This window comes from Daktulosphaira vitifoliae, unplaced genomic scaffold, assembly GCF_025091365.1.
Source record: "Daktulosphaira vitifoliae isolate Bord-2020 unplaced genomic scaffold, ASM2509136v1 Scaffold_4, whole genome shotgun sequence".
Classification (NCBI taxonomy): Eukaryota; Metazoa; Arthropoda; class Insecta; order Hemiptera; family Phylloxeridae; genus Daktulosphaira; species Daktulosphaira vitifoliae.
Window position 1 is genome coordinate 34,664,094 of NW_026099575.1, and position 12,265 is coordinate 34,676,358.

At 28.8% G+C, this 12,265-nt stretch overlaps 1 protein-coding gene across 1 annotated transcript in view; it reads left to right on the forward strand.

The window, feature by feature from the left end:
- Positions 1 to 10,106, forward strand: part of LOC126905044 (uncharacterized protein C05D11.1-like) — a 23,310-nt gene extending 13,204 nt beyond the window's left edge. Inside the window, exons 16-21 of the mRNA XM_050684440.1 lie at positions 441 to 693; positions 765 to 951; positions 8,683 to 8,826; positions 9,258 to 9,418; positions 9,478 to 9,630; positions 9,856 to 10,106. Coding sequence (XP_050540397.1) covers positions 441 to 693; positions 765 to 951; positions 8,683 to 8,826; positions 9,258 to 9,418; positions 9,478 to 9,630; positions 9,856 to 9,913 — 956 coding nt within the window. The 3' untranslated portion in view covers positions 9,914 to 10,106. The remainder of the gene's footprint in view (positions 1 to 440; positions 694 to 764; positions 952 to 8,682; positions 8,827 to 9,257; positions 9,419 to 9,477; positions 9,631 to 9,855) is intronic.
- Positions 10,107 to 12,265: the final 2,159 nt, after the last annotated feature.

Here is a 12,265-nt window from a genome sequence, read left to right on the forward strand (position 1 = left end):
AAAAAAATAAACACATCATGGTAAAATTAATACCTTCTCAGCTTCGCATCGAAGCTAAAATATACATACATCATAGTAAAATTATATCTTCTCAGATTTCGCATCGAAAGTAAAACCAAAAATTTGAGTTTAAATTTCATATTTAGTTTGCTAGTAATTGAATGAGTTATAGTAACCCATTCAATTATATAGTAATTATTCAACTATAGTAGCTATAGCCGATAGTTATGGTGACACTTTTTTTTTTCTGGGTTATTTTTAATTTTTAGAATTATTTTTTTGTTTAATTTATCCTATAGTAATTTAGTACTCGGATAATTTCTTTTAATAACTTGCCGATGCCCACATATTCATCAATTTATAATAATTTACTTAATTTCTTGACTTAATATTTTAATATCATTCTTAATATTAAGCTGAGTTCAATTTTTTTTTAACAGATAACAATCCATATGCATGTAGTGCGTTAAGACAATATAAGTTTTTAACTAAGTTGCAAAATGTAATTAAAACTGATAAAGGTTGGAAATTCATATATGAAAATTTGAATAAATTAAAATCATTCCTAGCTAATCCAGATAACATTAAATTACACATAACTGGTAATATAGATAAATTATGTGATATTATTCCTGAAGCTTCTGCTGCATTACAAAAAATTATTCCAGATAATTTAAAGAGATCAGTACATCCGTAATAAAAATTTGGTCATAGTATTATATTTGTGTTTTAATATTACATTTAATTGTAATTTTAATTTTTAGATTCCAAACACAGTTTGATTCTGAATTTATGTTACCTTCAAATCAATGTGGAATTCGAGCTTGTATTGTTGGAATGGGTTCTGTTGAATCAAGTTATTTCATTCAAGCTACTGATTGTATAAATGATTATAACCATCCAGACATAGCTGCTATTCGTGTATTTTTGGCATACTTTACTCAAACAGAAGTATGTAATCATTATAATTAAAATATATTTTTTACTAAATGTTATTTTGCAATTCATTCAATATTTTTACATCGAATCAAAATGGCCAAAGAGATTTATTTTTATTATGCAGTATAGATACATTTTATATGTGTAATATAAATAATACAATGTACTTAAAGAGTGAGAACATTTAAAAAATTTTATTGTATAAACGATCATAATTATCCTGACATTGCTGCTTTTCAAGTATTTTTGATATATTTTACTCAGATGGAAGTATGTAATCAATATGATTAATAGATATTTTTTACTATAATTTATTTTTTGCAATTGAGAAAAAAGTGTTAGGTAGAGATCGTCTTTAGCAATGACCTAGTGAATCAGTTGTCACAAACACTGTTGATTATAATCAATAATATAATATAATAATATAATTATATTATATCGTCTAACAGCTGATCTCTAACGTCTTTGTTTTACTCGCCCCCTTGACCGCCCAACACGTCAAATCGATGGCTTATGTGTCATCTATGTACAGTTCATCGTCGTACGTTTGTGAATCAACTTTTGTGCGTCATTTTTTTTTTTTGTAGCAAGTGTCTTCGCTTGAATGGTAAATTGTTCGGCCATTGTACGTCATAATTTTATGATTTATTCATTGCACTCTTGTACTCAAAGTTCTCGTGTCCTTGTACGTCTCCAGTGATTGGGACCTGACCATCACTAAAAAACTTAACTGCCGTAGTCGCTTTTCCACCGTCTGTTTTCATCCACAATTACATGGCTGGATCTACACTCTCACTCGTGATACTCAGATGTTCGACACCATTACCACAAGATCGCATACAGTCCATTCACCACTATCAACAACTTCATTTATTTAGCTGAGTTTCATATTATTTTTAATGTTATTTATTATTTGTTTTAATTGAGTTTTAACTATTTTGTTTATGCCACTTTGATGTCCTTTAGTATTTAAAGGCACCCCGCTACTCCTTAAATTTAAGATACTTATTGAAGAACTTTTTATATACAGAGTGTTCAGAGTAAGTACTAAGTACTTACAGAGTAAGTAAGGAAGCAATAATATAATAATATTGCATCTACGAATTTCAAAAAATGTTTATTTCTGTGCGACCCTAAATAATCACAATGCACCCTAATTCACGGCCTTTGAGGCCATCTCCACGGAGTAATTGTTGATTTCGGTGGATTTGGCCTAGCGTTTGTACATTCATAACAATCATGAACCATATTTTCAATGTCTTTGTCAAATGTTCACCACCAAATATATGATCGTGCTAAGCCTTTCATACTGGTCATACTTATGTGACACGAGTGTAGTTTAGCTAGAATATTTTTTTGAAATTTTTGCGGAGTTATAACACGATAGCTTCACAATAAACACTCTTGTTCCTTAGATATTTCATTTTTGCGAGTGACATACGGTTTTAACTCGTTGTTAAGTGTAAAATCGTCACTCCATTGACCTGTTTTTGTCGCATGTTGTACTCTTGACGTAATTTGATCTTTATTTATTTCAATTTTAATTTTGGACCAGTCTAATGGGAACGGTGAATTCTCATGAATAAAATTTAAATGAATGCTGTCATCATCGTCCCCGTTATTGCTATTAGGAAAATCGATTTTAATTCTCGAAAGAAAATTAGCTATATTTTTTAAATATAGCAAATCGTTTAAAACGATTTGCTGTGTAAATTGAAATACCTTTTTTATCTCCGAATATGTGTATCAATGGTCTGTTATCACTAATTAAAGTAATTTTTTTTGCATAGAGAAAATCATAGAATTTTTTAATACCGAATATTATAGCTAGTCCTTCTTTTTCTATTTGTTGAAACTTACACTCGGCATCAGATAATATTCGTGAAGCGAAAGCTACTGGTTTTTCAGAAATTATCAGGGTACACATGAGATAAGACTGCACCTAGTGCATACGAAGGGTAGTCAACTATTAATTTAAGTGGTAATTTTTGATAAAAATGTGCTAATGTGGGCCTTGAAATAAGAATTTGTTAAATTTTTTTATATGCATCGTCATAATTTGATTACCAGTGCCGTTTTATGTCATTGCATAAAAGCGTGTATAATGGTTTTAATATTTCAGCTGCGTTTGGAATAAATTTCATGTAATACGTTTCTAAACCTACGAATGATTTTAATGTCGATTTGTTTTCCGAAACGGCCGCGTTTCGGATTGCATCAATGTGTTTTGTTAAAGTATGTAAACCTTTTTCATCTATTTTATGACCCAGATATTCAATGGATTTTTGTAAAAACTTACATTTCTTTAACTTTACCTTCAAACCGCAATTATGCAAAACATTCAATAATTTATCTAATCTTATGTTGTGTTCCTGAATTGTACTACACGCCACTATTATGTCATCTTGAAATACCCCAATACCGTTAATTCCTGCTGTGGAAATTTCCATAGCTTTTTGGAATTCACCCGCTGACGATTTTATTTCAAATGGACTTCTAGTATAACAGAAAAGACCTTTGTGTGTATTTATTGTGGTGTACTTACGGTCCGATTCTTTGATAACCATTTATTGGTAAGCGTCTTTGAGATCTATTTTCAAAAAATATTTAAGGCCGCTTATATTTGCATATAAGTGTTCGATTTTAGGCATAGGATATTCTGTACCTTTTAACACTGGATTGATCATAATTTTAAAATTACCACAGATTCTACCTGTACGGATTTTAGTATTGGAAATATTGGTGTGGCCCATTCACTATAATTAAGCGGACCTAGTACTTTGTTTTAACTAAACGATCGATTTCCGTTTCTATTTTATTTTTAAGAGCTAGAGGAATTGATCTCGGTTTAAAAAATTTTGGAAACGAATTCTTTTTTATGTTGAGTGAAATTTCATATTTGTTAAAAGTGCCTATTTCGTCTTTAAATAGATCTTTGTATGAGTTTAATATATTGTTCAGATTATTATCTATTTCCACATTATTATAAATGGGCGAATAATTTATTTTGTGTAAGTCGTTTTTGCCTATTAGTGGAGGTCCACTTTTTTTTATCACAATAATGCACATTTTAAATTCTTTCTCTAAATGTTTTGCATTTACTACTATATTACCTATTGCATTTATGTTGTTTCCAACATAATTGGATAGGGAAATGTCATTGTCTAACATCGTGCTATTACTGAAAAGATTAAAATACATTTTAATTGAAATCACACTATGTAACGATCCTGTGTCTATTTCAAACTTATCATATACATTCTCTATTAATAAATTAGTTGTAAATGGATTAATTCTATTTGAGAATTAGTTTCTATCAAATTAAAAATGTATCAGACAAGTTGGTGCAACTGCCTGATCGTCTACTGTTTCATTAGAATTTTCAGTTAAAAATTTAGTGTATGAACGGTTATCATAATTTTGCTTAAAACTCTTACCATTTTTGCACATAAGGGCCAAATGACATATTGAATTGCATATGTTGCAGCTGTAATCCTTGTATCGACAGTTTCTTTTTAAGTGGTTTAAGCGGCCACATACTCCACACTTTGGTTTATCCGATGGTTGTCGATTAACCTGTTTATTTTGGTGAAGTTGCTTTTGATAGTTGAGTTCCGATTCATGCTGTTTCTAAGTATTTTTTTCTCTCATGGTAGCTTTCTTAGTAGTCGCTTTGTCCATTAGATTTGCATACGTGGATTTTAGATCAGATGCGTCTTCTTCTATTAGCCGGTCTTGTATTTTTCCAGGACTCATTCCTACAACGAATATATCTTGTATAACAGTGTGTAATTCTGACGAGAATTTACACTTCGATCCAAGATTTTTGATACGAGCACCCCATTCTGCCACCGATTCATCAGTACGTTGTTTTGCCTGGTAAAATGTATGCTTAGCTGCGAAGTATGATTTAACCGGCTTGTAGTATTGATTTAGAAACTTTAACAATGTACTGTATGTTTGAGTGTCTGGTGTGCTAGGTACACATAAGCTAAATCAAATTTTATGAATTTCTTCACTAACAGACGATAGCAATATGGCTATCTTTTGTACCTCATTTTCGATTTCATTCGACAAAAAGAAATTTGTCAATTTTGACTCGAAAATAGGGTTTCAAAAAGTACCCGAAGTACCAACAACTTGATTAAAACTCACCGTTGGTTTCCTATCATTCATTTTGGTTCAATATAGCAAAAATCACTGCACTTTTTTTTTTTTTTAAATTTATGATTTATATTTAATAGTTAATAAAATTACTTAATTAGACAGTATGATCTAAGAAACATTTTCCTCGTCGCCAATTTATTGTGTTTTGAAAAACAACATCAAATAGTTATAAGGTAAAACGTAAAATAAGTCTTTTTTGAGAAACAATATAATTGTTAATAATGTGTGTGCCGGTGATCGTACTCGCAAGTAGTGGACAATCCCCACTACTAAATTATATAATATTTATTGATACGTAACATAGATGATTTCTGACAGTGATTAAAATCACTATCATAAGAAACGCTTCGATGCAAATCTGTAGATAATGTTTAATTTTAAGAAATTGGTAGATTATTTCAAAAGCAACAATATTTCTTATTTCCTTAACTTTATCCCGATTAGTTATATGATTTATAATAATTATTTATTCATATATTATAATTATTATAATATATGAATAAATAATAATTATAGTAATTAAATTTTGGTATGAAATTGATATTCAATAATTTAATATTGTAATTTTTACGGAGATATTATAAAAATAATAAAGTAATTGTATATTTCTTTACTTTTAACGCGTATAAAAATTTAAAGGGTTGGTTATTGGATGCAATACTTTTCAATAAAAAATGTTTGTTATTCATAACAAAGTTATAAATTTTATACTCTGGACTACAAAGAACTTCAGAAACAAGAATATACTTTTCTACATCAACTTTTTGTGATGTTTTCAAATGTGTAATTAGACTTTTTCTATCATTTCTAAGTTTTAATATAACATATTAAAAATAAGTATTTACATATAAAAAAATAATTAAGAACAAAAAAAATTGTTTTAAAATAATACTGATTTTGATTATTAATATGTTAAAAATAAGGAAAATGACATATTTAACCTATCTTTTTAATCCTTTAAAGTTGATTTTTGTGAAAGTTTATAATTAAAAAAATTAATTTATTATCATAACTTTTAGCTCAAAATTTGAAATTAACATTATTAAATCGGAAATTATACGGGAATTAAAAAAATTGTATCGTTAAGATTAATATGCAGTCAGGATATTTTATAATAACTATTTATAGTAAATTTATCTGAAAAGATCAATATTTTTTTGCATTTTTATCGTAATAGACAACTTAAATAGAAATAATAGTAATCATTTCCTAGTAACTTTTGGTGTTTAAAAAGATTCTACAATTGAAATATGAACTGAATTAATTTTAATAATTTACTTTATCTAATATAACTAATTAAAAAAAGTTGTTAAAAAGATCTAAAAATCCATTGTTAATTCAGGAGAAACTAACATTTTTTTTAGAAACGGCTTATATAGCAACATGTTACCATCATATTTGGAATATTATAGTCTAGTAGTAGCACACAAAAATAGAGTAAAAAAATTACAATGTAAAATTATTTAATATTGTAATTGTCTTGATTTGTCAATAAATACTTTGAAAACATTATAAATCATTAATAATCATTTGACGTATCGTTGAAAAAAGTAGGTCAAGTTATAGCAGAGAAAATAAATGATAGTCACAAAAAAATACCTTCTCAGCTTTGCATCCAAGCTAAAACCTAAAATATAGTAAAATAATTGTAATATGAATAAGAAATTTCTTCTTGAAATTTGATAAAAATCAAATGAGTTGAAAATTTACTAAACTTAAAAATAATTAAGAAAAAAATGCAAAAAATTCTTTGCCATACACGCGTTGGAACTTGTACTCCAAACGCGTTAAACACAAGTGTTACCGACTCAGTGATCGTACGTCGCTTCCGACGACTGAAAAAAATGGCAATTTAAGCTAGTTCGAATTTCAATGTTATTTTTCTCTTCTTAAAAAGAGCAAAAAAATTTAAATAAATTTAACTTTCTATGCTATATCAAATTTATTTCTATAATATTTATCCAAATCAGTGTACTCCCCTTGTCATGTATTTTAAAATAAAATAAAATACAAAACCCAGAATTTTAACACTAAAATATGCTATTTTCATTTTCACCATGAAAACAAATCTATTAGTCAAATATTTTTTTTTTCAAATTAAAGTATACTACATAAGTTTTAATTTAAGATATATATATAAAAGTGTCAGTATTTCCGGAACACTTTCCAAAATTAAATTGAAAATGTTCTAGTTTCAATACGCATGTATAAAGTTTTGACCCCCTTGTATAAAGGGGTATGATCCGGTTTACAAAAAAAGTGTGTCAGATGAAAGGGGTATGTAAAAATTATTTATAAAAAAATAAATATATTAATCCATACATTTTTCCAAAAATTATAGCAATATAAATTTAAAAATATAAAATTAAGAATTAAAAGAGAATTCGTTATTTTGCCACTCTTATACTTCCACTCCCTCGCCGCACATAACCGGTCAAGGAATGCATCGCTTATTTCGGTGATATTTCGTAAATATTATCAACATTGGAGGAAGGTGCGAACGGGCTGTGTTATGGGTGACTCTATTTGATTATCATTGAAAGCGTGTTCGCTGACAGCAGGCTTTTTCACGAGTGGCGTGTCAGCACACACAGCATTCATTGAATTTGCCCGGTACGTATGCAGTGGTAAAGTTTAGGTTACCCAAGTGTACTGCCCAATTGATTAATTTACTGTTGTTTCCTTTTTGTGTAAATAAGTCGACGCGGAGTTACCTGTATATAATTTAAAAAGGGAAATACTACAAATAACCTAAATTTATCATATCCAAACATTCGCGTTTAACAGCAGCTAACGTTTTTGCACGTCCGATAGCTTTCTACTAAAGTACGCGACAATACTTCTTTCGTCTGGCTCGTTTTTGTGCTGAAATATTACCGCCCCCACGCCTAGATCGCTAACGTTGATTTGTAGGCAAAACGTTTTTGTGTAATCTGGATAAAGGCGTGGTGTATCACTGTTTTGATGTGTTCAAAATCGCATTGCTGTGTGTAGGACCACAAACACTTATACTTTTTGAGCAATTTATTTTGTGCGAGATCCTGTCGTTCTAAAATTTCTAAAACTTTACTAAGGTGGTATAAATGATTTACACTCTAATCGCAAATATCAGATAAACCTCAAGAATGTCGTAAAAATATCCCGTAAGTACTTTGTTCATAAGTTATATGAAGGTCTTGGGTGTATTTTTAAGTACAAATGAAAGTACTCCAAATTGAAATAGGCCTCTCGTCGTTCTAAATGTCCTGTATTTGCCCGCGTTTTGTTCAATTGAACCTTACCGAAATTATTAAAAATTTATATCTAGGATAGTAGCTAATCTACTATCAAAAAAACATTACATTTTATATTAAATTATACTTCTTTTACTCAATTTAAAATTTATCATTCATATTGTAATCTTAAAATGTGAAAGAACTATTATTGTTACGGATTTAAATGAAATACCGTAGACAATCACCAAAAATAAAAATAAATTTTTAATAACTACAGCAATATATCAAAAATCATTAGTGTTTTACTTTTAAAAGCTGCATTTGTCACTTATTTAATTAATGTAATGATTGTTTTTAACAGGGACCTATATGGGAGAAAGTTCAAGGATCCGGTTTTTCATATTTTCATGAAATTATTTTTAATCCAGACGAAGGAAAAATTTATTTAATTTTTTACAATTCTATACATTTACCAGCTGCTTATCAAGCTACTAAATTAATAATAGTATGTTCAATTTAAAAAATTAATAAATTATACATAGTTAAAAAAAAAACTAAAAAAATCTTATTATGATTTTTTAATATAATTTAAAATATAACTTCTCTATAATAATTTTAATTTAAAAAGCTTTAATTTTTAATAATTACATAGTATGAATATATCACTTGTAGTTATTATTATTTTAAATTTTAAATATATTTAAAATATTAAATAACCTAACCTATTTAAAAAGTATTTAATACAAAAATCCACAAATAATACTAAGAAAACGCCTATAATAAGTATTTCGAATTTTTACACATACTATTTGTGTTTAATTAGATGGTAATATTGTTCCTGAGTGCGTATAAGCGATTTTTTAGTATTATTTTTTGTCATAGATTATTATGTATGTAGACGAAATTGTGTATTGTTAAATCTTTGTCTAATTTTAGGATGAACATTTATCCAATGGACTATTATGGGATCAAACACTTTTCGAATCAGCAAAAAGTTGTGTTATATTTGAAATGCTTAACGAGGAGAATGAATTTGATGAATTATCTACACAATCAATCTTGCTAAGATTACGAAATTTAAAACAAACTTATAACCAGTAAATGCTTAATCTTTATAATGACGTATCTAAAAAATATATGTATGCATTTTCATTAGGGATCTTATAAAAAAAATATCATTAGTAAAACTTGAAGATCTTCCTGAAATTGGCAAGAAATATGTGATACCATTATTTAATCCACAATCTACAATAACAGCAGTGGTATGTCCTCCTACAAATGTTGAAGAAACAGCTAATGAATTTGAAAAGTAATATTTTAAATGACATTGAAGGTGAAGTTGAGTAAATGTAAACAAATGGGAAAAGTTATGGCCCTTATTTGTTTTACTATCATATTAAATTATATTTGAAATAAAAACTTGTGCATTTATCTAAAACACTGCAATTTTAATTACGCTAATAGTTTACAATTACACTTCACAATATTAATATAAATAACAATATGCTAATGAAAAAATTATTTCAATTTTCAGAATTGGTATTAAAATGAATATGTACAAGTCTTTAGATGAAATTTTTCTAAATAACTAACAGCATACTTGGGTTGAATGTTTTATTTAATCATCTTATATAATCTAAAAATTTGTTTATATTCTATTTATTTAATAAAATTTATTACTAAGACAATCAAAGTAAATGTGTAAAAAATTAAAAATAATGACCTTTTGTACTGTAAAATTATTTGTTTGTAAAGTACTTCTAAACATGTTATAAAATACATAATAATCAATTACTTATACTGTAATAATTTATTTTTATATCAACATATTGGTTTATAGAAAAAATGTACATTCTTCAAAATCCTCAACTATTAATGACTATATAAATTACATGATTTAGATTCATTAATATTTATTTTAAAGTTAGATAATGATTTAAAAAAGGATTCCCAGGGTATTCAGAAATGTTAGCCATTTTGTAATATAATAAATAGTTATTGTTGTATTATGTGACACAGCCCCGCGTCGCTTCGTTATACACCAGAATAACACATGCAAACTATTTTAGTGACACACGCAACTATGTAAAAGTTTGTCATCAATAAATATAGTTTAAAAAAACTAAAAAAACACGCTTTTAAAGCACATTAAACTAAAAAGTTAAAAATAATTTTTAAAATAAGCTTAAAACAATAATGAACGAAAAATACTAGTATTATTGTGATAAAAGCATCGGGCGCTCAATATACGAAAAATATGACACAAAGCATCCACTCTTTTTTCAATTTTTTTTGTCTGAGAAACAGCTTCCACATCCAAGGAAAGCAGCAGGCGCACAAATTACCTACTCCCGGAACATGGAGGTAGTGACAAAAAATGACGATACAGAAATCATCCTTTGTAATCGGAATGAATACACTCTATATCTCTTAATAAGAATAAAGCGTGTTAATATATATTTTTAATAGTAATTAGAGTATATATATACATGTAAAGCGACTTAACTACGTAATGCGCAGGGTATAGCCGTGTTTTGTGGGCGGGGGAACGTTATACCTAAGGTATAAACGGCGGCAGCGGCGGTAGGAATATTTAAATATATATACGTAAGGCGCATTACACGCGGGTGGTATTGGTCAGTCAAAATAAAAATTTGTTTATATATATATAATTGATGTCATGCACGCGTGTACGGGTACAAAAACCAAAAATATAAAATTATACAGGATTAGTGTGGTCGGAGATTGGTGAGCAAGGTGGGGTGAATGCGTAACGACGTCTAGTCTAGACGACGGGATACGTGAGAATAATAACACGTGCCGCGTGTAAGTTACAAACACACAACACACATACAAATGAAACAATATAAGCGTGTTAAAAACCACTGGTCGTATGACGTAGACTAAAGTAAATGGCGATTACAAAAATGAAATATTAAGTTTATGGTATTATACCTGTTCGCGTCGCAAAATATGGCGACACTGGTTGCAGCTGTATCACCATATCACACTATCATTTTTGTTTTTTGTTGTTGATGGTTATGGAACTTAATAAATATAGTTTAAAAAATCGGTTGCCAATTGTCTGAATGCAGTGACCTATCTATGTGTATTTAATCTATGATTATAATGTTAAAAAACGGTAGCACAGTGTGGACGAGGCATAGATGGGACAAGTATAGATGATATATGACAGTGATTAAAATCACTATCATAAGAAACGCTTCGATGCAAATCTGTAGATAGTGTTTCCTTTAGAGAAATTGGTGAAATATTTTAAAAGCAACATGAACTCTTATTTCTTTAATTATATCCTGATTAGTAGTTCTTTGATTTTAAAATATAATATATGAATAAATACTAATTATAGTTTTTAAATTTAGTATGAAATTGTGAGGCCAGCTATGATGTATGGTTCATAGTGTTGGGCGGTTGATAAGAAAGTAGAGCAGAGAATAAGTGTAGCAGAGATGAGAATGCTTAGTTGGATGAGTGGAGTGACTAGAGAAGATAGGATAAGGAACGAGCATATAAGAGGAAGTATAGGTGTTGCGTCAATCGTGGATAAGATGACAGAAAATAGACTTAGATTGTTTAGTCATGGTATGAGGAAAGAAGAATCGAAAGCTGTAAGAACAGTTATAGAAATGAATGTTGAAGGAAGAAGAGATAGAGGAAGACCAAAAAAGAGATGGAGGGATGCTATTGAATGCGATTTGAGGACAGCTGATGTGAGCGTAGAAGATGTGGGAGATCGTGTCAAGTGGAAGCTTAGGATAAGGGTGGCCGACCCCAAGTAGTTGGGATTAAGGCAAAGAAAAAGAAAAATATTACCAGAAATTCCGGTGGCAATTGACATAATATGATTGTTGTTTCGGAATGTACAATTTAGCGTTGTCGTAACACAGGAAAAAGTAAAACCAAATCAATTACCTACTCTATCG